Source organism: Pelophylax lessonae (genome assembly GCF_965119305.1).
Source record: "Pelophylax lessonae genome assembly, chromosome: 11".
Classification (NCBI taxonomy): Eukaryota; Metazoa; Chordata; class Amphibia; order Anura; family Ranidae; genus Pelophylax; species Pelophylax lessonae.
Window position 1 is genome coordinate 232,017,118 of NC_138778.1, and position 27,014 is coordinate 232,044,131.

At 45.5% G+C, this 27,014-nt stretch overlaps 1 protein-coding gene across 2 annotated transcripts in view; it reads right to left on the bottom strand.

The window, feature by feature from the left end:
• The window catches only part of PITPNC1 (phosphatidylinositol transfer protein cytoplasmic 1), a 242,031-nt gene that overhangs the window by 20,667 nt on the left and 194,350 nt on the right, over positions 1–27,014 (bottom strand). For both annotated transcript variants that reach the window (XM_082272120.1, XM_082272121.1), the window contains exons 6-7: positions 12,659–12,814; positions 8,726–8,789 (exon numbers count right to left, since the gene is read on the bottom strand). In XM_082272120.1, the coding sequence (XP_082128246.1) occupies positions 8,726–8,789; positions 12,659–12,814 (220 nt within the window). The remainder of the gene's footprint in view (positions 1–8,725; positions 8,790–12,658; positions 12,815–27,014) is intronic.

A 27,014-nucleotide genomic window follows, 5' to 3' on the forward strand; every position in this document is an offset into this window, starting at 1 on the left:
CACCACCACCATGGGCCACTCCATCCATAATGTACGCCTGCCCATACCATAACCCCACCGCCACCATGGGCCACTCCATCCACAACATACGCCTGCCCCATACCATAACCCCACTGCCACCATGGGCCACTCCATCCACAATGTATGCCTGCCCATACCATAACCCCACCGCCACCATGGGCCACTCCATCCACAATGTACGCCTGCCCATACCATAACCCCACCGCCACCATGGGCCACTCCATCCACAACGTACGCCTGCCCATACCATAACCCCACCGCCACCATGGGCCACTCCATCCACAACATACGCCTGCCCCATACCATAACCCCACTGCCACCATGGGCCACTCCACCCACAATGTATGCCTGCCCATACCATAACCCCACCACCACCATGGGCCACTCCATCCACAACATACGCCTGCCCATACCATAACCCCTCCGCCACCATGAGGCCACTCCATCCACAACGTACGCCTGCCCATACCATAACCTCACCACCACCATGGGCCACTCCATCCACAACATACGATTGCCCATACCATAACCTCACCACCACCATGGGCCACTTCATCCACAACGTACGCCTGCCCATACCATAACCCCCCCGCCACCATGGGCCACTCCATCCACAATGTATGCCTGCCCATACCATAACCTCACCACCACCATGGGCCACTCCATCCACAACATATGCCTGCCCATACCATAACCCCACCGCCACCATGGGCCACTCCATCCACAATGTATGCCTGCCCATACCATAACCCCTCCGCCACCATGAGGCCACTCCATCAACAACGTACGCCTGCCCATACCATAACCACCCCGCCACCATGGGCCACTCTATCCACAACATACGCCTGCCCGTACCATAACCCCACCGCCACCATGGGCCACTCCATCCACGACGTACGCCTGCCCATACCATATGCCCACCGCCACCATGGGCCACTCCATCCACAATGTATGCCTGCCCATACCATAACCTCACCACCACCATGGGCCACTCCATCCACAACATTCGCCTGCCCATACCATATCCCCACCGCCACCATGGGCCACTCCATCCATAATGTATGCCTGCCCATACCATAACCCCTCCGCCACCATGAGGCCACTCCATCCACAACGTACGCCTGCCCATACCATAACCCCACCGCCACCAAGGGCCACTCCATCCACAACATACGCCTGCCCCATACCATAACCTCACTGCCACCATGGGCCACTCCATCCACAATGTATGCCTGCCCATACCAAAACCCCACCACCACCATGGGCCACTCCATCCACAACATACGCCTGCCCATACCATAACCCCTCCGCCACCATGAGGCCACTCCATCCACAACGTACGCCTGCCCATACCATAACCTCACCACCACCATGGGCCACTCCATCCACAACATACGATTGCCCATACCATAACCTCACCACCACCATGGGCCACTTCATCCACAACGTACGCCTGCCCATACCATAACCCCCCCGCCACCATGGGCCACTCCATCCACAATGTATGCCTGCCCATACCATAACCTCACCACCACCATGGGCCACTCCATCCACAACATATGCCTGCCCATACCATAACCCCACCGCCACCATGGGCCACTCCATCCACAATGTATGCCTGCCCATACCATAACCCCTCCGCCACCATGAGGCCACTCCATCAACAACGTACGCCTGCCCATACCATAACCACCCCGCCACCATGGGCCACTCCATCCACAACATACGCCTGCCCGTACCATAACCCCACCGCCACCATGGGCCACTCCATCCACGACGTACGCCTGCCCATACCATATCCCCACCGCCCTCATGGGCCACTCCATCCACAATGTATGCCTGCCCATACCATAACCTCACCACCACCATGGGCCACTCCATCCACAACATTCGCCTGCCCATACCATATCCCCACCGCCACCATGGGCCACTCCATCCATAATGTATGCCTGCCCATACCATAACCCCTCCGCCACCATGAGGCCACTCCATCCACAACGTATGCCTGCCCATACCATAACCCCACCGCCACCATGGGCCACTCCATCCACAACATACGCCTGCCCCATACCATAACCCCACTGCCACCATGGGCCACTCCATCCACAATGTATGCCTGCCCATACCATAACCCCACCACCACCATGGGCCACTCCATCCACAACATACGCCTGCCCATACCATAACCCCTCCGCCACCATGAGGCCACTCCATCCACAACGTACGCCTGCCCATACCATAACCTCACCACCACCATGGGCCACTCCATCCACAACATACGCCTGCCCATACCATAACCCCTCCGCCACCATGAGGCCACTCCATCCACAACGTATGCCTTCCCATACCATAACCTCACCACCACCATGGGCCACTCCATCCACAACATACGCCTGCCCATACCATAACCCCACCGCCACCATGGGCCACTCCATCCACAATGTATGCCTGCCCATACCATAACCTGATCAACTCTATGCCAAGGAGATGTGTTGCACTGCGGGAGGCAAATGGTGGTCACACCAGATACTGACTGCTTTTCGGACCCCCCCCCCCCCCAATACAGTAAAACTGCACATTTTAGAGTGGCCTTTTATTGTGGGCAGCCTAAGGCACACCTGTGCAATAATCATGCTGTCTAATCAGCATCTTGATATGCCACACCTGTGAGGTGGATGGATTATCTCGGCAAAGGAGAAGTGATCACTAACACAGATTTACACAGATTTGTGAACAATATTGGAGAGAAATCGGCCTTTTGTGTACATAGAAAAAGTCTTAGATCTTGGAGTTCAGCTCATGAAAAATGAGGGTAAAAACAAATATAATTTTGTTGAGTGCAGATTTGCCTCACTAGGGGTTGCTGTGCTTTCTTCTGGATGAACAGTACTAGGAAAGGTTGAACTTGGCAGACTGATCAATTCATGACCTTCCTCAGGGAGGGGGGACACTAAAAGTACCTCTTCCTGTTATTTTCAGTCTATGGAGGCCTGGTCTCCCCCTGTACCTTCATTTCTCAATTGTCTCCTATACCTCACTTCTACACCACTATAACTGAATGTTCTATTCAGAGAATTTACTGCCTTGTTTTCTATCTGAAGGTCTCATGTAGCTCCAATCATAAAACCAAGTTGGGGAATCATAATTCCTGCAGTCTGAACAACAGCGGGAAGGATTTTAGCTGTTTTGGGGCTGGCAGTCTGAATTTGTCAGTCTGCCGGTGCCAAGACCTGTCCAAGAACTACGGGAGGCTGGCTCCAGTCATATAAGAACATTTCACATTTAAACTGACTCCAGCAACCCACTAATAGAATGAATCCAGTTTTCATTTCTGTATAGCTGACTGCCTGGATAGGTGAGTTTCTAAGATTGCCTGGTTTCTAATTTCCAGAATGGTTGTAGATATGCTCCATGAGGGGTAAGCGGTCTTGGTTCTTAGCACCGACTCTGAAGCAGTGGCGGCTGGTGCTCAAAATTTTTGGGGGGGCGCAAACAGAAAAATGAGTGACCAGCGTGCCCCCAATCGATGCAGAATGCCAAAGCATGCCCCCCAATCAATGCAGAATGCCACAGCATGCCCCCAATCAATGCAGAGTGCCACAGAGTGCCACAGCGTGCCCCCCAATCAATGCAGAATGCCACAGCGCGCCCCCCAATCAATGCAGAGCGCCACAGCGTGCCCCCCAATCAATGCAGAGTGCCACAGCGTGCCCCCCAATCAATGCAGAGCGCCACAGCGTGCCCCCCCCAATCAATGCAGAGTGCCACAGCATTGTCCCCAATCATTGCAGAGCGCCACAGCATTGTCCCCAATCATTGCAGAGCGCCACAGCATTGTCCCCAATCAATGCAGAGCGCCACAGCATTGTCCCCAATCATTGCAGAGCGCCACAGCATTGTCCCCAATCATTGCAGAGCGCCACAGCATTGTCCCCAATCAATGCAGAGCGCCACAGCATTGTCCCCAATCATTGCAGAGCGCCACAGCATTGTCCCCAATCTGTCAGGAAAGGAATCAGCATTCAGCAACAATAGAATGCCTGATGCAGAGCAGGTGTGTCACCACGCCCATCTCCCCAGCCCTGGCCCTATATAAGACACTCTCTGGCTGTGCTTCAGTGCTGGTTTATCATCAGCTCCTGTACCCGTGACCTGTTCGATTGCCTGTTGTTCCTGTTTGACCCGGCTAGCTCCTTTGACTTACCTGCATCTCTCCTTCGTTTGACCTCGGCTTGCCTGACCACCCTTTACTCTAAAAGACACCTCTGCTGGATCTCCCGTGTACCGACCTTGGCTTGGATCCCACGGACTCTCTCTCTTGTGCGACCCTCTGTACCTTCATCTCCTCTGGCTGATTATCTGTGTATGACCCTCGGCCTGGCATTAACCTTTGTCTCTTTTCTCTGAGCATCTATAGATCTCCTGGAAGCGGTCATGAATCACCATCCATCCATCCATCCATCCGGGATCCATCCGCATCCAGTGCTCCTTGGGACGTGACATCTCCTGTTTCACCACCAGGGGTGATCCACACCGAGCTGCAAGGGAAGCCCTCTCAGCACTTCGGCCTCCACCAAGGTAACTGACACAATCATTGCAGAGCGCCACAGCATTGTCCCCAATCAGTGCAGTGCGCCACAGCATTGTCCCCAATCATTGCAGAGCGCCACAGCGTGCCTCCCTCAATGCACTGTGGACCCCCCCCCCCTCCCCCCGAGACCAATGCACTTACCTGGCGGTGACTTCCTCTTCAGTCCTGGCGGCGGCTTTTCCTCACTATGTCTCCCGGCGCGTCTCCACGAGTACTTCCGGTCCCGCCTCCTCCTCAGCCAATAGCAAGGGGTTTGCCTTGCGGCCAATCAGGAAGCACGTATCGGACGCGCTTCCTGATTTTCATTCACTATTGTCACACAATGGGTGGAGTCGGGACGCACTGCTCTGCACCCCGGCTCCACCCTTTGCATCGCCCTATTAGAGCCTCTGGCTCTAATCAGGTGATGTTAAAAAAAAAAAATCCCCATTAAGCTCCATGTGTCCCGCGCCCTGCATGCAAATTAGGGGGCCAGACGCATGGATGGGGGGGCGGCGCCCCTGCGCCCCATATACACCGGCCGCCACTGCTCTGAAGGTTGCTCCTTGTAGTTAACTTACAGAAAGCCTGGCACAAAATTGCCCATACTAAGGGCCTTCTCCCAGCCCCCCAATCTGATTAGATCTGGATTCAGGAAGTAGACTCCCAGTGACCTTGGATTCTGGCTAGAGGAATTAAAGGATAAGTTCACCTTTTGTGACATGTTACACCCATATTCAGGGTTAACATGTAACATGTTACAGATGCACCGGCCCCTAGCTGTACTTTAAGCCACTCTAACCAACAGAAGGAAGCCTTTGAGCACCCAACTACTAAGCTCTAATACACAATGGATAAAGGAAAAGCCCAACATGGACTTCCTTTGTGGAAAAAGGGGTTAAAGAGTAGGGATGATCGAACTTTTGAAAAGTTTGGTTCGACCAGAACACCCGAACTTCACGAAAGTTCGGCCCGGATTTCAGAACCCCATTGAAATCAATGGGACCCGAACTTCTGTAATCAAAAAACACCATTTTTAAGCCCTAAAACCCAATAAATGCCCCTAAAAAGTGCCTAGGGTTCTGGGTCATGCCCCATTAACTATTAATCACACAAAAAAAAGTTCTTAAAAATTGTCATTTTTGATAAAAAAGCCAATTATTGAAAAATTAAAAAAAAAAGAGAGATTTTTTGATTTTTACTTTGGATTTAGTATCTGGGGGGTCTAAAAAGTGTGCATGTGAAGTTTCAGCTCTGTAGCATGTCCAGAACCAGAAAAAAAAAGATCGTTTGTATTAGAAAACTTTAAGCACAGGAATATGGCTTCTCTGCTGTAACACCTTGCCGGTTTAATAGAAGGCATTTTTTTGGGTTCTTTGCAGTCAGGAAAAACATCTGAACTTGTGTATAGTGGTACTGTGCACAAGTTCTGATGTTTTGCCTGCCTCCAAAACCCCCCAAAAAATACCAGCAAAAACACACCTGGGCATTTTTTTTTTTGACGCTAGCGTTTTTTTGGCATTTTTGGGGTTCTTTTGAGGCAGGCAAAACATCTGAACATGTGTATAGGGGGTATATATAGGCATATATGTCTGAATATATACCCCTAGACATATATAGGTGTGATAGTAGCAGAAATATATTACTGTAAATGATTTCATTAGCGCAAGCATTTATTTCTGCTACTATCACACCTATATATGTCTAGGGGTATATATTCAGACATATATGTCTATATATACCCCCTATACACATATTCAGATGTCATGTCTGACATCAAACATGTCCTCAAAAAAGCACTGGCAGTGGCAGCCCCTGCAGCATAAAAAATGCTTGGCTGGTGAGAAGCCACATACCTGTCCCGAAGCAGAGAAATGATCATTTCTCTATAGCGGTCACCCTGCTATGGAAGGGTTTTGTCACCCTGCCATAGTAGTCACTGTCAGTTAACCCTACACTACACTACGGTCCCCTTACACTTAACACTTTCCCTACAGAAACTAAATTTTTGAAGCTAACTTAAGTGTAAAGGAGCACTCTAACTACACTAGATATCCCTTTCCTCACACTAAAAATAGCTAAATGACACTTTTAAAGTAAAATTAACAGAACTGCTTCCACTCTCTTCCATGTCCAGTATAACATTGCTGGGAATATGGCGGGGGCGATCTTATATACTGGGGGGGCGTATTCACTAATGATTGGTCTAGGGACCCCCTAGTCACTCCAATCACATTCCTAGCATTCTCCTGCCCCCTCAATTGGCTTTTGCTAATGGTTCTGGTCCAATCACGGGCTTTTAAAGCCCATTTCCTGAAGCATTGCATTTTGGGCGGTTCTGGTTGCCGAATTCCAAACTTTTTGGGCAAAAAGTTCTAAATTCGGCCGAACCTCGAACACCCAATGTTCGGGCCGAACCGATGGTGGACCCGAACCGTTCGATCATCCCTATTAAAGAGAACCTGATGTGAAAGTTGTGTAGGAGGCAGCACAGCAACCTCAAAGTAAGAGAATAAAAATGTCCCATTTACAGTGCCTTGAAAAAATATTCATACCCCTTGAAATCTTCCACATTTTGTCATGTTACAACCATAAACGTAAATGTATTTTATTGGGATTTTATGTGATAGACCGACACAAAGTGGCCATAATTGTGAAGTGGAAGGAAAATTATAAATTATAAACATTATGTGAAAAGTGTGGCTGCATTTGTATTCACCCCCCCGAGTCAATACTTTGTAGAACCGCCTTTCCCTGCAATTATTGCTGCAAGTCTTTTTGGGGATGTCTTTACCAGCTTTACACATCTAGAGAGGACATTTTTGCCCATTCTTTGCAAAATATCTCAAGCTCTGTCAGATTGGATGGAGAGCGTCTGTGAACAGCAATTTTCAAGTCTTGCCACAGATTCTCAATTGGATTTGGGTCTGGACTGTGACTGGGCCATTCTAACACATGAATATGCTTTGATGTAAACCATTCCATTGTAGCTCTGGCTGGATGTTTCGGGTCGTTGTCCTACTGGAAGGTGACCCTCCCCCCAGTCTCAGGTCTTTTGCAGACTCTAACAGCTTTTCTTCTAAGATTGCCCTGTATTTGGCTCCATCCATCTTCCCATCAACTCTGACCAGCTTCCCTGTCCCTGCTGAAAAAAAGCATCCCCACATGCTGTGATCAGGGTGATGTGCAGTGTTAGTTTTCCCCCACACATAGCGTTTTGCTTTTAGGCCGAAAAGTTCAATTTTGGTCTCATCTGAGCAGAGCTCCTTCTTCCACATGTTTGCTGTGTCCCCCACATGGCTTCTTACAAACTGCAAACAGAACTTCTTATGGCTTTCTTCTTCTCACTCTTCCATAAAGGGCAGATTTGTGGAGCGCACGACTAATAGTTGTCCTGTGGACAGATTCTCCCACCTGAGCTGTGGATCTCTGCAGCTCCTCCAGAGTTCCCATGGGCCTCTTGGCTGCTTCTCTGATGAATGCTCTCCTTGCCCAGCCGGTCAGTTTAGGTGGACAGCCATGTCTTGGTAGGGTTGCAGTTGTGCCATACTCTTTCCATTTTCCCATGATGGATTGAACAGCGCTCCATGAGATGTTCAAAGCTTGGGAGATTTTTTATATCCTAACCCTGCTTTACACTTCTCCACAACTTTATCCCTGACCTGTCTGGTGTGTTCCTTGGCCTTCATGATGCGGTTTGTTCACTAAGGTTCTCTAAAAAACCTCTGAGGGCTTCACAGAACAGCTGTATTTATACTGAGATTAAATTATACACAGGTGGACTATTTACTAATTAGGTGACTTCTGAAGGCAATTGGTTCCACTAGATTTTAGTTAGGAGTATCAGAGTAAAGGGGGTTGAATACAAATGTCCCCCCACACTTTTCACAGATTTATTTGTATCATTTATCATTTTCCTTCCACTTCACTATTATGGCCACTTTGTGTCGGTCTATCACACAAAATCCCAATAAAATACATTTACGTTTTTGGTTGTTACATGACAAAATGTGTAAAATTTCAAGGGGTATGAATACTTTTTCAAGGCACTACATGTCACTACAGACCATGCTAGAGCTGTATGTCTGTCTATAGATTACAGTAACCCGCATCCTGGAGAGTGAGCAGACTTACCATACCATTCATCGATCCACGCAAACGCTTGCCGGTGCCCAATTAGCAAGATATCTTTCACCACCTGCCAATATAAAAAATGTCTGAATTCAGAAAGATTCATAAAAAGCAACAAAGAGAATGAAAGTCTGGACTAAATGTCTGGTGCAGCCTTTCTCAACTTTTCAACACAGGGGAACCCTTGAAATACCTTTCCAGTCTCAGGGAACCCCCTGCTAAAAATGACTATATCTACAACTCATGATCCATTAGTGATGGTCAGGGGGAAGAATGCTCCTATAGCCCCGTACACACGGGTGGTTCAACAGAAACTGGCCGAAAATTCGGCTCATGTGTAAGGCAGCCGGACCGACAAAAGCTGCCCAAACTTCTGGCTTCAGTTGAGGGGACATGACCGAAAAAGGTCAGATCGGGATCCGTTGACCGGTGTACTCTGCCGGAGGGGGGGGGAAGAGGCATCCCCCTGTCAAAACACAATAGCTCAGCGGGGAGATTGCTGTACTAATATCGGATTGTTAGTACAGGATCTCCTCCAAAGCCCTTGTTTTTTTATGTTCAGCCCGCTGGGTTGAACAAAAAAAAAAGCTGATGATATTAATGTGCATTAGGCTTTACACTTGTGGTCATTTGAAAGAACTACCCCCTCACACGTAGCTCTACAGCAGTGGCGGCCCGTCCATTGGCGATGCAGGGGCGCCGCCTCCCCCCCCCCCCATCCATGCATCTGGGACGCACAATGGGGTTTTTTTTTTTTCGAAGCACGTGATTAGAGCCAGAGGCTCTAATAGGCTTCAAAAAAGGGTTGGCTCGGGGCGCAGAGCACTGCGCCCTGAGCCCACCCAGTTGTGTGACAATAGTGAATGAATATTCGCTATTGTCGCACGGATCCCCCTCCTGGCCAATCAGGAAGCGGGTCCTGAGACCCGTTTCCTGATTGGCCAAAAGGAGAATCCATGCCATTGGCCAAGGAGGAGGAGGAGGTAGGAAACGCAGGAGACTGAGGGGAAGCCGCCGCTGCTGCCTGCCCTACACATGGTGAGTGAGCCGGCGACCCGGGGGAGTGGGTATGGTGTGTGGGCTGGTGTGGTCCGGGGGGGGGGGGGGTATGGTGTGATCCGTCTGCCTTCCCCCACCCCTCCCCCCCGGCCCATGGAGCACCAGCCGCCACTTCTCTACAGGTCAACAGTGTCAGTGGGAACTTATCTGAGAGGCATGAATTGCTCATTGTTCAAAGGAACCCCGAGCAACCTCTGGAGGAACCCTGGGGATCCATGACACTCTGGTTGAGAAACCCTGTCCTAGTGACTTGGGAATTTTGAGGATCAGAACTAAGCAATGCCCCCCCCCCCCTTCTGATGGCAAGAGGTGCAGAAGGGAAACCCAGACCTGAAAGAAAGCAGCAACAATACTTTGCTCATGTTAATAAATCAAGCTGTATAGTGTTATTCTTTCGGGGTTGACCAAATATCGACTGTCACACAGGCAGCCTATGAGCCCATTGACACACTCTGTTTTTTTCCTGCGTTTTAATGCATTTTACATGTTTTTTTGGTCTGCTGTGGTGCATTTTAAGGCGTGTTCAAGGGGTCATTTTTTTCTGAAGCCCTGTGTTCAATATGCAGCCAATCGGCATAAAAACTCCAGAGACATCGGCAAATAAGTTAGTAGTGGTGAGTACTTCAGTATTTTTCACCTCCACGGGGATCCCATGGCTAAGGCATATGCATACTTATATTGGTCCTGCTGAGTTCTTCCTTTGTTCGCTATCCTTTCACGCACCCCCCCCCCTCCCGTTTTTCCTTCTCTTCTAGCTCTCTCTCTTTTCTTCTCAAACTCTTCCTTCTCCTGTTGTGCTGCCCCTCTCTTTTACTGAAAAAGAGGGTGCACTAGCCTTGCGCATTACCAAAGTGGCGTCTTTAATAATAAGTAAAAATAACTTGATAAAAGCATATCAGGGTCCATAGTAAACACAAAGTAAGAAGGTCACCCAACAAGCCTGGAGGATCTTCCAGATGGCTGATGCGTTTCGAGGGGAGGTACCCTCTTACTCAGGGCTCGAAACGCATTAGCTATCTGGAAGGTCCTCTGGCTTGTTGGGTGACCTTCTTGCTTTGTGTTTACTATGGACCCTGATATGCTTTTATCATTGATATGTTTGTGAGTAGAATTCTTTTTACTTTTTATTAAAGACACCACTTGGGTAATGCGCAAGGCTGGTGTGCCCTCTCTTCTTTGTTTTATAGTGTTTCCATTGGGTTTTCCCCTGACCCTTAGAGGGCAGCAAAGCCTGTGCTTCTATTGGAACTATTAAAGCGGAGTTCCACCCAAAAGTGGAAGCTTCGCTTATCTGACTCCTCCCCCCTCCGGTGCCACATTTGCAGGGAAAAGAAACAAAGCGAGTGTTCCCTCTGTACAGAGCCCTTTGTTGTTTGTCAACAGAGGGCTCTGGGATGTGATTGGACACAGCTGATCAGCATGTGAATCATTGGCCAGGATCTGCTGACAGACACCCTCTGTGTCAAATCACAGGGTAGTAGGCGGACGGGGGCCTGGAAACAGTCAGCAATATATGGGTATGTTGCTGTGCCTATAGGACCCGCCCCGTTCCAGTAAATGTACTGTGGTGGCAGGGGCGCTAATGAGTTAGTACAGCCAGCCCTCCTGTAGTGGGCCCGGGCACCATTAGTTCAAAAGGGGGGCCCAGCACCTAATGAACAGGAGATCTGACTGTACTGTCTTATTGCAGCCATCAATCCTCTCCTGCCTCCCCTCGCATTGCTGCCAGCTTCCCCTCCTCTTTCTCCCTCCAGCTGCACTGCAGGGGGATTGGTCCTAGCACATTCGCCCCTTTCATCTGCTGTCCGGGCCCCCCGCTTGCCCCTTTACCCCACAGGACTTCCGGCTTCCCTCGTCTCCTCTCCCGTTGGAAGCTGCTGCGGTCACGAAGGGAGATGTTTCAGGAAAGACAGTGGAGGAAGGGGCCGGTATATATGTCATTTACTGGCTCCTTCCTTTCCTGAATGAACTCAGTGGGCGATCAGTAGCAATCACTCCTGTGTCCATCCTTCATCCCATGTTTGTGAATGAGCAGGAAGCCTCAGAGAGTTTCCTATTTATTAATATGAGGCTGCAGAGAAAGGAACTGATAAATCGATGTCCTCAATCCTCACTTTCGGCCAGGAAGAGGGGGACCTGGCAGGTAACAGCAGCCTTGTGTGGTTGGTTGGCAATGGTTGTGCTCCCTGTTGATTGGAAAACTCTAGGTACTACAGCAGGGAGTTTGTTGGACCTATGAAGAGAGACCGCTGTTTCCACACCAGAAAGCATTCTTTGTAGCATGCTGGCCAGGGACAGGCTTTTCTTCTAAAGCAAACCAACTGTAAGGCTTTAGGTTTCGTTGTACGTGGAATGTGTTCAGCGGATTTAAACTGAAAGTTCACTTAACCTTTGACCCTTGGCTTTATGTAAGTCAGGGTTTTAGAACAAGCGTCTTAAAATGCAATCATGTGTGATTAAGAACTATAGGATTGCAGCTGCCAGCTGATTGTTGCTGGCAATGAAAGTGAATGCTCTTCGCTCCTTTAAAAGATCCTATTGCATACCAGAAACCTTTTTCATTAGGCCGGGTTCACACTGATGTGGCCGCGGGTTCGTGCCTGGGGTTCCATGCATGTCTGTTCATTATTTCAGGTGCGAATCAGGCCTGAACTTTTGCCTGTATTCGCCCCTGAAACTGAGCCAAAGGCGCACAGGACTCTTCTGCTATGCGCTCCGAGGCCGCCCCGGCTCCATTGAGAGTCGGTCACACTCGCCTGTCATGTGGATTGGATGCGGGGAAACCAACATCCAATTAGCATCAGTGTGAACCCAACAGTGATGTTTATGAAAGAATTAACTGTGGGAAGATATTCACCCCAACATATCATCACCCACCTTATGCACAAACTGCTCCACCCGGGTCTGTAGACCCCACACTTCGAACTTCACAGCAACCAGCTTATAGGAACACATGACTGGCTCCTGACTCTCTCTCCAGCCCTCCTTCAGGAGACCCCGGCCTGTCTTCTCTGACTTGAAGGACTTGGGGTCCTGGAAAAAAATCATTGAGTTATGTACCAAGATGCTGCATGCGTTTTATCTTGTAACACAGAAAATGATACATTGTCACCATATGATTACAAATCTACTAACTGTTCCTCTTCAGGAGACCAATCCTTCTCTCCGTCTCTCCACCCCTTCGAATATACAGTATCTCACAAAAGTAAGTACACCCCTCACATTTGTGTAAATATTTTATTCTATCTTTTCATGTGACAACACTGAAGAAATGACACTTTGCTACAATGTAAAGTAGTGAGTGTACAGCTTGTATAACAGTGTAAATTTGCTGTCCCCTCAAAATAACTCAACATACAGCCATTAATGTCTAAACCGCTGGCAACAAAAGTCAGTACACCCCTAAGTGAAAATGTCCAAATTGGGCCCAAAGTGTCAATATTTTGTGTGGCCACCATTATTTTCCAGCACTGCCTTAACCCTCTTGGGCATGGAGTTCACCAGAGCTTCACAGGTTGTCACTGGAGTCCTCTTCCCCTCCTCCATGATGACATCACAGAGCTGGTGGATGTTAGAGACCTTGCGCTCCTCCACCTTCTGTTTGAGGATTCCCCACAGATGCTCAATAGGGTTTAGGTCTGGAGACATGCTTGGCCAGTCCATCACCTTTACCCTCAGCTTCTTTAGCAAGGCAGTGGTCATCTTGGAGGTGTGTTTGGGGTCGTTATGTTGGAATACTGCCCTGCGGCCCAGTCTCTGAAGGGAGGGGATCATGCTCTGCTTCAGTATGTCACAGTACATGTTGGCATTCATGGTTTCCTCAATGATCTGTAGCTCCCCAGTGCCGGCAGCACTCATGCAGCCCCAGACCATGATACTCCCACCACCATGCTTGACTGTAGGAAGACACACTTGTCTTTGTACTCCTCACCTGGTTGCCCCCACACACGCCTGACACCATCTGAACCAAATAAGTTTATCTTGGTCTCATCAGACCACAGGAGATGGTTCCAGTAATCCATGTCCTTAGTCTGCTTGTCTTCAGCAAACTGTTTGCGGGTTTTCTTGTGCATCATCTTTGAAAGAGGCTTCCTTCTGGGACGACAGCCATGCAGACCAATTTGATGCAGTGAGCACTGACAGGCTGACCCCCCACCCCTTCAACCTCTGCAGCAATGCTGGCAGCACTTAAACGTCTATTTCCCAAAGACAACCTCTGGATATGACGCTGAGCACGTGCACTCAACTTCTTTGGTCGATCATGGCGAGGCCTGTTCTGAGTGGAATCTGTCCTGTTAAACCGCTGTATGGTCTTGGCCACCGTGCTGCAGCTCAGTTTCAGGGTCCTGACAATCTTCTTATAGCCTCGGCCATCTTTATGTAGACAAACAATTCTTTTTTTCAGATCCTCAGAGAGTTCTTTGCCATGAGGTTCCATGTTGAACTTCCAGTGACCAGTATGAGAGAGTGAGAGCGATAACACCAAATGTAACACACCTGCTCCCCATTCGCACCTGAGACCTTGTAACACTAACGAGTCACATGACACCGGGGAGGGAAAATGGCTAATTGGGCCCAATTTGGACATTGTCACTTAGGGGTGTACTCACTTTTGTGGCCAGCGGTTTAGACATTAATAGCTGTGTGTTGAGTGATTTTGAGGGGACAGCAAATTTACACTGTTATACAAGCTGTACACTCACTACTTTACATTGTAGCAAAGTGTCATTTTTTTCAGTGTTGTCACATGAAAAGATAGAATAAAATATTTACAAAAATGTGAGGGGTGTACTTACTTTTGTGAGATACAGTAAATACACAAAATATAAATTGCAACTAATATTAATGAGAAAATATAAAAATATATATAAAAATATAAAATAAAATATAAAAATATATATAAAAAATAAAATATATATAAAATATATAAAAATATAAAATATATATATAAAAAAATATATAAAATATATAAAAATATAAAATATAAAAATATGACTGAGTGAAGGCCAAGCTGGAGCAGCAAATCCCCATCTCATCTCTACTACTCCTTCAGGCCTAATCTGAACAGCCCAGATGACATTTTCCTTTTCTATTCTTCTCCGGCCCCATAAATTGCTCTATGATAACTCTGCCGTGCTGTGTTAACCGGAGATTTATAAAAATAAGGCATTGTCCCGACATTGATTGCTGTATGTGAGACATTAAAAAACCTAATTTCTCCCAGAAACGCCGGCGCTTTCATTACACCTTTTCAAGCCGCAGAAAATTGTCTTTTTTCAAATCCACGTCGTCTGATTTGAGGGCCCAGCAGGTCAAACGGAATAAAAACTTCCCCGGGGTTATTACCACAAAAAAACTCTGCGCTGATGGCTTTAAACACGGGCAACAGTGCGTGACATGTGACCCTCACAAACGGCGCAGAGCGAGCGACGGCTTTCTCGCCTCTCTAATCCCGGCTGGAGCACAGGAGGGACAAATTGCTTTCATTTTTTTTTTTTATGTTCACTAAATTGATCTGCAAGATGGAGTTTTTAAAGTATATGATCAAAGGATTCACGAGACGCTGCTTTGTTGACGGTTAAAGTAAAAAGCCACTTAATTTAACTGTGCGTTACATCAATCTGCACTTCAGTCACACCAGATGTCAATAAGGAGTTATAATAGAGTACCGTGCACAAAAACCTAATAAACAGCAGTCCGCCTTCTCTCTGGGCTCGGTAACAATGAAGATTTCCAATCACTTAGGGGGTCTGTTTATAAAACATTTGTTGGACGAATGTCAGAAGCATTTGTGCAAGTTGAACAAAGGGACTGTATCATTGGCTCCACCTAGTGGACAAAATGTAGAGTTGGCCACTAGATGGAGCTGATCATACACACAATACAGTACAAATAGTTCAAATGTTTCTGAGATTCGTGCAAGGAATGTTTTATGAATACACAAGAATAACTCTCACCACACACCTTAGGATCTGATTGTACAACTGTCAGGGCTGGGCTCCTGCTACTTAACCACTTAAGGACCGCGGCTATTTCTTACACATGTTGTTTACAAATTAAAATCAGTATTTTTATCTAGAAAATTACTTAGAACCCCCAAAAATTATATATATGTGTGTGCGTATATATATATATATATATATATATATATATATATATATATATATATATATATTTTTTTTTTTTTTTTTCTTTTTAATTTTTTTTTTTGTTTTTAGGAAAGACTCTGGAGAATAAAATGGCGGTTGTTGCTATATTTTTTTATCACGCGGTATTTGCACAGCGGTCTTTCTAACGCAATTTTTTGGGAAAAAAAATACATTTCACTGCATTTTAAAAAAAAAATTAAACAGTAAAATTAGGCCAATTTTTTTGTATATTGTGAAAGATAATATTACACCGAGTACATAGATACCTAACATGTTACGGTTTAAAATTGTGCACACTCGTAGAATGGCGACAAACTGCGGTACTTAAAAAAATCTCCATAGGCGAGGCTTTAAAATTTTTTGCAGTTACCAGTTTAGAGTTGCAGAGGAGGTCTTTTTCTAGAATTATTGCTCCCGCTCTGGCGATTGTGGCGATATGTGTGGTTTGAATTAGGGATTGACCGATTATCGGCAATGCCGATATATCAGGGGCCGATTAGCACTTTCCCCGATATATCGGAATCGGCCCCGGAGGTTACCGATATTTCAGGAAAGTGCTGTACCGGAGTGATGCCTGCAGCTAGAGACATCACCCCGGTACCGGCGTCCATAGCCGATGGTCAGCTGTCTTGTAATGACAACCGATGTGGCTGAGAAGCCGCACGCCTGTCATTACAAGGAGCGAGAGGGGATGTCCCCCCCCTCCCACCGCCTTCCGCGGCTCGCCCGGGTCTCCCGTCCCACCAGAAGACCCGGGCAACCAGCCTGCACGGCTGCCGAAGAGAAGACCCGATCAAAGCCGCATTCAGCTCTAATCGGGTCTCCATGTAAAAAAAACCCGGAAGTGATGTCATGACATCACTTCCTGGTACTCGGCGGCAAATTCAAAACAGCCAAACTTGGCATTTTGAATGCTTTTAAATGCAGAGGAGGGGTTTGGGGTCTTTTAGAACCCCAGATCACTCCACAACAGTACCTGTGAAAAAAATAAATAATTTTTTAAATGTCCGAAAGTATCGGCCAATATCGACCGATACTGATATTCGATGACCAAAATATCGGTATTGGCACTAAAAAAACGATATCGGTCAATCACTAATTTGAATACTGTTTTCATTTGCGGGCACGACTTACGTATGTGTTTTCTTTCATGCGCAAACTCACGGCAACAGGGGCGCTTTAAAAAAAAAAAATTTTCCCTATTTATTTCATTTTTGATTTTTAGTCCTGTTTAAAAAAAAAAAAAAAATCAGATCACTTTTATTGCCGTGACAAGAAATGTAAACATCCCTTGTGACAGTAATAGGCAGTGACAGGTACTCCTTATGGAGGGATCGGGAGGAATGTGACAGTAATAGGCAGTGACAGGTACTCTTTATGGAGGGATCGGGGGGAATGTGACAGTAATAGGCAGTGACAGGTACACTTTATGGAGGGATCGGGGGGGGGAATGTGACAGTAATAGGAGTGACAGGTACTCTTTATGGAGGGATCGGGGGGGGGAATGTGACAGTAATAGGCAGTGACAGGTACTCTTTATGGAGGGATCGGGGGGGGGAATGTGACAGTAATAGGAGTGACAGGTACTCTTTATGGAGGGATCGGGGGGGGGAATGTGACAGTAATAGGAGTGACAGGTACACTTTATGGAGGGATCGGGGGGGGGAATGTGACAGTAATAGGAGTGACAGGTACTCTTTATGGAGGGATCGGGGGGGGGAATGTGACAGTAATAGGCAGTGACAGGTACTCTTTATGGAGGGATCGGGGGGGGGAATGTGACAGTAATAGGAGTGACAGGTACTCTTTATGGAGGGATCGGGGGGGGGAATGTGACAGTAATAGGAGTGACAGGTACACTTTATGGAGGGATCGGGGGGGGGAATGTGACAGTAATAGGAGTGACAGGTACTCTTTATGGAGGGATCGGGGGGGGGAATGTGACAGTAATAGGCAGTGACAGGTACTCTTTATGGAGGGATCGGGGGGGGGAATGTGACAGTAATAGGAGTGACAGGTACTCTTTATGGAGGGATCGGGGGGGGGGAATGTGACAGTAATAGGCAGTGACAGGTACTCTTTATGGAGGGATCGGGAGGAATGTGACAGTAATAGGAGTGACAGGTACTCTTTATGGAGGGATCGGGGGGGGGGGGGAATGTGACAGTAATAGGCAGTGACAGGTACTCTTTATGGAGGGATCGGGGGGAATGTGACAGTAATAGGCAGTGACAGGTACTCTTTATGGAGGGATCGGGGGGGAATGTGACAGTAATAGGAGTGACAGGTACTCTTTATGGAGGGATCGGGGGAATGTGACAGTAATAGCAGTGACAGGTACTCTTTATGGAGGGATCGGGGGGAATGTGACAGTAATAGCAGTGACAGGTACTCTTTATGGAGGGATCGGGGGGAATGTGACAGTAATAGCAGTGACAGGTACTCTTTATGGAGGGATCGGGGGGGAATGTGACAGTAATAGGAGTGACAGGTACTCTTTATGGAGGGATCGGGGGGATGTGACAGTAATAGGAGTGACAGGTACTCTTTATGGAGGGATCGGGGGGGGGGGGGATGTGACAGTAATAGGCAGTGACAGGTACTCTTTATGGAGGGATCGGGGGGGGGGGGGGAATGTGACAGTAATAGGCAGTGACAGGTACTCTTTATGGAGGGTTCTTGCACTTCAAAGAATTAAAAATGCCGAAATCAGCATTTTTGAATACTGACAATTTTTTAAATTCGGCGCTGTTAGCAGCCGAGTAAACCGGAAGTGACATGATGTCGCTTTCCGGGTTACTACATCAGAAACACCATCAAAGCCGAATCTGGTTTTCTTCGGGACTCCAACCAAATATGCACTGTCACTGTACTGACACTGGCAGGGAAGGGGTTAACATTAGGGGGGTCAAATGTGTTCCTAGGGAGTGCTTGCTAACTGTGTGGGGGAGGAGCTTGTACTGTGGGAAGGCAGAGATCCGTGTTCCTGCTTTGTAGGAACACAGGATCACAGCCTTCCCTTCTCACAGAACGGCGATCGGAACAATCAGTGGGTCCCGGCAGACATCGCATCCACCAGACCCGCTGATTGGATCCCGCTGTGATTGGACACACAGAATTGGCCGCCGGTGGCGCGTGTGCACGCCCCAGACCTGGAAGTGCAGAATCACATACACATACGTGATCCTGCGCATAGGAGGTGCGTTGCCGCCGTATATACAGTATATGGTCGGCAAGAGGTTAAGCCTTGTCTCTGCACTTCTTGTTTGCCAGATTATTGTGCTCTCTCCAGCCAATATCTCACTTTTGTCACTTCTGCTGCCGCCTGTATCATCACTGCAACTTGGATTGTTCCTCAGCTGTGCTTCCTCTTGATCCCAACCTGCAACCACTCGTTACCGACCTTTGGCATGTTCTTTGACTGTTCTTCCTCTGGATCCCAACCTGCAGCCATTCATTCCCAATCCTTGGCATGTTCTTTGACTGTGCTTCCTCTGGATCCCAACCTGAAACCACTCGTTACTGACCTTTGGCATGTTCTTTGACTGCGCTTCCTCTGGATCCAAACCCTTGCAGCCATTTGTTGCCAACCTTTGCCATGTTCTTTGTTCATCCTCTGGATCCCAACCTGAAGCTATTCGTTGTCAACCTTTGGCATGTTCTTTGACTATTTCCTCTGGATCCCAACCTGCAGCCATTTGTTGCCAATCTTTGGCATGTTCTATGACTGTGCTTCCTCTGGATCCCAACCTGAAGCTATTCATTGCCAACCTTTGGCATGTTCTTTGACTGTGCTTCCTCTTAAACCCAACCTGTAACCACTCATTACCGACCTTTGGCCTGTTTACTGACTACGCTTCTGCTTGATCCCTACCTACTATATCTGCTACTGGACCCCGGCTTGCTCACCTCCTGCTGGGGCGATCCTACAGACCACCAGCTGGTACAAACACACAGCAAAACCCACCCCCACCATCAGGAGCTCTGGTTAGTGCTTAGACCCTGCACCTTAGGTGAGCCCACATCATCCGCCAGGGTGACCTGATTGCATACTTATCCTGCTGGTGGGAGCCTCTCTACTGCTACAGCTACTGGTCTCGAAGCCTGACCTCTGACCATGGCAGGCCAGTTTAGACAGGAGCCAATTAACCGTAGGCCTGAAGGCCTGAAGAAGGGGGTGCCCTGATCACCTGAAATGTGTACGCTGTATTCTTTTCTGACCAATATTATCTATAAATGTTTGTTCCTATACACAAAGCTCATTCCTAAAAGCAACTCCTCACCAATTACACATTGAGGGTAAATCTACTATCCTCAGAATTTTATATTTCAGTTTCTATGCTGGGAATAATGAGAAATTGAGATAAGATAATGTTACCGAGGTAATATGGTATGATTGGGAGATGATCTAATGTTGTGTTTTTGGGCTGGGTTTGCAGCTCATGTGCTCTGCCTATGTCCTACCTCTGCCTACACATGTATTTCTGTTTAGGGCTGATACTACTTGCACCATGCTTACAAGTCCAACCATTGCCCAAAGTCTACGGCCAATTTTATAGAGTATTTAGGCAAAAGTCAGCAGAAAACAAAAATTCCGTCAATAAAATGAACCCTCCCTATGTATCCCATAATACGATGTTAAACTCTAACGCTTTTCAGACGTGTTTATGTAGGCCGTCCTAGAGGCAGATTGCTCGAGTGAAGTCGTGACTCTGTTTTCAGCCGTCTGCTTCCACATTTTTGTCATTTTACAGACAGCGGATTGTCAGGGCCCAGATGGCCCCTTTTGGGAATAGAAATATTCAAATCCCAGGATCCCATGTGTCGTCCAGACACCCAATTCACAGAACGACATCTGCTGCTGACGCATGCCTCCTTCCGCAGCGAGGTAAGTATGGGGATGAGGGGGAGGGGGGTGACAAAACTGAAAATTGAGGCCTGCCGAGATTCTGCAGGAAGAATGAGAAAAGGCATAAAGGTATCAAACACCTCAATAGATGGGACAGGTGCGGCGGGATACTGATAATGGCACCGATATGATATGGGTTCCTTGTGATCATTCCAGCACGGATGGATGAAGTTCCCATAAGGAGCACTTCTCTCTTTGCTGAAAAGAAAATATGGGGCAGATAGGTTTAAACAAATACCATTGTGTCTGACATTAATGGAAAAGAAGCCACCAAATCCTAGCGAGGAAGTGGGTCTGCATCTTCCATGGCGTGACTCCTCTGACACACTTATTTCCACTCTGAGAAATACTGCCATGTCACCCCCTGAAAGGTGACACAGGCTAACCTAAGGTGCAGAATCTAACTGGTATTACTGGTGTCACCCAGAGCTCCTAATGATGGAGATGGGCTCGGACACCAGGCCATGATCCCAACTCGGATGGAGATGGGCTCGAAGCTCCTAATGATGGAGATGGGCTCGGACACCAGGCCATGAGCCCAACTCGGATGGAGATGGGCTCGAAGCTCCTAATGATGGAGATGGGCACAGACACCAGGCCATGAGCCCAACTCGGATGGAGATGGACTCGAAGCTCCTAATGATGGAGATGGGCTCGGACACCAGGCCATGAGCCCAACTCGGATGGAGATGGGCTCGAAGCTCCTAATGATGGAGATGGGATCGGACACCAGGCCATGAGCCCAACTCGGATGGAGATGGGCTCGAAGCTCCTAATGATGGAGATGGGACGGACACCAGGCCGTGACCCTTAGGAGAGGCCCACCAAGAAGGTGGCTGGAACAGAGAGCCTACAGTGTGGAGACCGTTCATAGGGCTACAAACAAGGGGGCAATGAAGTCCAGGCAGGCAAGAGAGAAGTCAGGTCCAAGTCAAGGTTTAGGCAGGTAGCAAGTGAGTAGTCAGGTCAACCCAGGACAACAAGTATTAGGCAATTGCCAAGCAAGTACACCCCTTTAGCACTCAGGTAGCCGGTGACAAGACACAGCACTGACCACTACAAAGGCTGGTGCTTAAATACCGTTCTTGGCTAGAAGACATGCCCAGCTGTGTTATTGGGAACTCTGGAGGTATTGGGGATCCTACGAATCCTGGAAGACCCAGAATAGATCTTATGGGCCTGGAGATTCTAAAAAAAATCTGGAAATCCTGGAAGACTCATCATGGATTCTGTGAATAATGGAGATCCTAGAAAATCTGAAACTTATGAAAGACACATCATGAATCCTGTGAATACCAGAGATCCTAGAAAATCTGGAAAACATGAAAGACCCATCAGAGATCCTGTGAATACTGGACATCCTAAAAAATCTGGAAATGCTAGAAGAACCATCATGGATTCTGTGAATACTGCAGAGCCTAGAAAATCTAGAAAACCTGGAAGACCTATCATAGATCCTGTGAATACTGGAGCTCCTAGAAAATCTGAAATACTACAAGAACCATCATGGCTCATATGAATGCTGGAGAGCCTAGAAAATCTAGAAATCATGGAAGACCTATCATAGTGTCAGGTCACCTGTGGCCAGGTGACAACTGACCCTGTTGGAGGCAGGGGTGCACCGCAAGGTAGTGAACCCAATAGCTGACTGCTGCGGATGGACAGAAACGTGAGCCCAAGATTCCCCAGGGCGCGGAGTCTAAGACCCAGCAGGTGTTCACCAGAGCCTCTAGTGGTGAGGATGGACTTTGCTGCAGCTGGGCCCAGGTCGTGGCCCCTGGGGTCCCCCCCGGTCACGCTCCGTAGGGAGAGAGGGGAAGCAGCCACTCAGGGCACAAGGGACAGTGATGGGTAGGCCGAGGTCGGGGGAACAGGCAGACGAGGGTAACCAAGAGACAGGCCAAAGGTCAGGGTAACAGGCAAACAGGAGTGGTCAGAGACGAGCCAAATTGGTACACAGAAAGGTAGATGAAGCACACGGCAGACAGGAACACAAACTAACAAACACTGTTGAACAGCAAAGCAGACCTGCAGTGCACTGGTTAATATAGACTTCCTTGAATGGCCTGGGGTGGAGCCAAACAGGGAGGAGAGATGATAAAAAGCAGTCCATGACACATAGATCCTGTGAATACTGGGGATCCTAGAAAATGTGGAAAACATGAAAGATCCATCATAGATCCTGTGAATACTGGAGATCCTATAAAATCTGGAAATGCTAGAAGAACCATCATGGATCCTGTGAATACTGTAGAGCCTAGAAAATCTAGAAATCCTGGAAGACTTATCATAGATCCTGTGAATACTAGAGATTGTAGAAAATCTGGAAATCATGAAAGATCCATAATGGACCCTGTGAATACTGGAGCTCCTAGAAAACCAGAAATACTGAAATACTAGAAGAACCATCATGGATCCTGTGAATAATCAAGATCCTAGAAAATCTAGAAATCATAGAAGACCTATCATGGATCCTGAGAAATCTGGAGATCCTAGAAAATCTAAAATTATGAAAGACCCATCATGGACCCTGTGAAATCTGGACATCATAGAAAATCTAGAAATCGTGGAAGATCTATCATAGATCCTGTAAATACTGGAGATCCTAGAAAATCCAAAATCATGAAAGACCCATTATGGATCCTGTGAATACTGGAGGATCCAAGAAAATCTAGAAATCATGAAAGACCTATCATAGATCCTGTGAATACTGGAGATCCTAGAAAATCTAAAATCATGAAAGACCCATTATGGACCCTGTGAATACCGGAGCTCCTAGAAAACCAGAAATACTGAAATACTAGAAGAACCATTATGGATCCTGTGAATACTGGAGGATCCAAGAAAATCTAGAAATCATGGAAGACCCATCATGGATCCTGTGAAATCTAGAGATCCTAGAAGACCTAGCAATCATCGAAAGACCTATCATAGTTCCTGTGAATACTGGAGATCCTAGAAAATCAAAAATCATGAAAGACCCATCATGGATCCTGTGAAATATAGAGATCCTAGAAATCTAAAAATCATGAAAGACCCATCATGGGTCCTGTGAAATCTAGAGATCCTAGAAAACCTAGCAATCATGGAAGACCTATCATAGATCCTGTGAGTACTGGAGATCCTAAAAAATCTGAAATACTAGAAGAACCATCATGGATCCTGGGAGTACTGAAGATCCTAGACAATCTGGAAATAGTCGTTATCTGTAATATTTTGTATTTTCTATCACTTTCTGTCTTATAGACAATGGCCACCAGGATAATAGAGAGGATGAACTTCCCCAGGAGAGGACAAAATAAATAGAGAGGCAAAATAAATAAACCTCACAGGGGTTCTAACCCCTCACTACTCCATCCAAAACCAAGAAAAAATAATTTATAAATATTCACAAAAGAAAATTGAAATAATATGAGTCCTGGTTCACACTACTGCGACTTGTCAGGCGACTTGTCAGCCTGACAAGTCGCGGTCCATTCTGTGCTACGGGAACCGTTCTAATAGGAGCGACTCAAGTCGCTCTGACATAGAAAATAGTTCCTGTACTACTTCGGGGCGACATTGGAGCGACTTGCATTGACTTCCATTATGTGAAGTCCGTGCAAGTTGCGCCAAAGTCGCGGTGCACGCGACTTCACAGGTCGCCCCCGAAGTCGGATCGCCATAGTGTGAACCTCAGTGTGCAGATCGTCACAGCTTTCCATGTGTCTTCGTTTTCCCTAGGACCTCTTAAATAACGCACAGGGCAACTCCAGGCTAACATAAAATAAAGCCCTTAGTATACTGAAGCCCTCCTTCAAACGTTAGGAGATCCATTTCAATCCAGCTGGCTTTAAGTATCTAAAATTAGTTTCATAATGAGCTGCCACACACCAGCTGAAATCAGGCTTGCAGTGGGATTGTCCTCTAAGTAGGATGATGAGCAGGAGGGGGAAGAACTTTAGATAAAACATTTTCCTGTATATGTAGAAATTCAGTTGCAGTTTAGCCTGGAGAAGCTCTTTAATACTTAAAGAAGCTGCCCAAGTGATGCTGTCTGCATGCGGACGTCCTTTTCTGCATTACTCCACATCCTCCCGTCATAATTAGACTATTAAAAAATACTTCACTGATCTGGAAAGGAAATAATGCGGGGAATGGTGAAGAAAATCCTATTTTGTGCAGAGAATGTCAGGCTGATAAAATAGAGTTCTTTATGACACGCTGAGCTCCTGGCGTTGGTCACGGCGAGCTCCTCAGAAGACTGCATTAATCCTTCAGGAAAATGAGTGTCAGGCTGCCACCGCCGCCTTTATTTATGGAGGATGAAATGCACAATTCCGTGTCAGGGACGGGACGATAAAGTCGGTTTTATCACCAGGTAATTTTCCCTCAATGCTTCTCCGGCACCTTCACACGCCAGTCAGTATTATTGTCCTGTGCGCCGACTGGCAGCCGGTCAGAGACCGCCACTGGGCTGAGCGCGTCAGACTTCCCGAAATGCTGAAACTGGACCACAGACAGATGTGACAATTCTATGTCCCCCAGTCAATCGTACAACGGCCATTACCTGCCAGGATTGGAAACCCTTACCCAGGGCTGACCTTACTTCTTATTTTTTATATCATCATTTTTTATATTTTATGCACTTAAATATATTATTAATACTGTTATAATTATTAATAATATTATCACTGTTATTAATATAATAACTACTATTATTATTATTAATAATACTACCATTCATTTTTAATAAATAGTAATAAATAAAAATACATTTAAATAACAAATTTTATGTTTTAAATAAATAATACTTATTTAATAATAATTATCAGCATCATCAGTACTACTTTTATCATTAGAACAAATAATCCTGCGCTCTACTAGTGATGTTATGAAAAAAGAATAAAAATGTAAAAGCTGCTGACACTATTCACAATCCCATACATGCGTTGCAAAGAATAGTACGGTTTACCAAAATGTGCAGCGTTGCACATTTTGTAAACATTATTAAATTAACCTTATCATTATTACTATCAATAATAATTAATGAATAATATTATTTTGTAATAAATATTTATGTGTAGTAAAAAAATAAATAAAACGGATTTAATATTTATTATCATCACTACTATTTTTATTATTATTACAAACAATAATTCTATTGCATAACATTAATTTTCAATAATTAATGAATAATATTATTTTGTAATAAATATTTATATGTAGTAAAAAAATAAATAAAACTGATTTAATATTTATTATCATCACTACTATTTTTATTATTATTACTAACAATAATTCTATTGCATAACATTAATTTTCAATAATTAATGAATAATATTATTTTGTAATAAATATTTATATGTAGTAAAAAAATAAATAAAACTGATTTAATATTTATTATCATCACTACTATTTTTATTATTATTACTAAAAATAATTGTATTGCATAACATTAATTTAAAAAAAATTGTATGTAGTAATAAATAAAACCGATTTAATATTAATTATCAATCACTACTAATTGTAACTATATTATTACTACCATTAATAATAAATAAATATCATCAAATTTAAAAAAATCATTTTATGTATTACTTAAATAAAAATTACTTATTTAATATTTATTATCATCACTACTATTTTTATTATTACTAACAATAATTGTATTGCATAACATTAATTTTAAATAATTGTATGTAGTAATAAATAAAACCGATTTAATATTAATTATAATCACTACTAATTGTAACTATATTATTACTACCATTAATAATAAAAGAATATCATCAAATTTAAAAAAACATTTTATGTATTACTTAAATAAAAATTACTTATTTAATATTTATTATCATCACTACTATTTTTATTATTACTAACAATAATTCTATTGCATAACATTAATTTTAAATAATTGTATGTAGTAATAAATAAAACCGATTTAATATTAATTATAATCACTACTAATTGTAACTATATTATTACTACCATTAATAATAAAAGAATATCATCAAATTAAAAAAAAACATTTTATGTATTACTTAAATAAAAATTACTTATTTAATATTTATTATCATCACTACTATTTTTATTATTATTACTAACAATAATTGTATTGCATAACATTAACTTTCAATAATTGTATGTAGTATTAAATAAAACTGATTTAATAATAATTATCATCACTACTAAT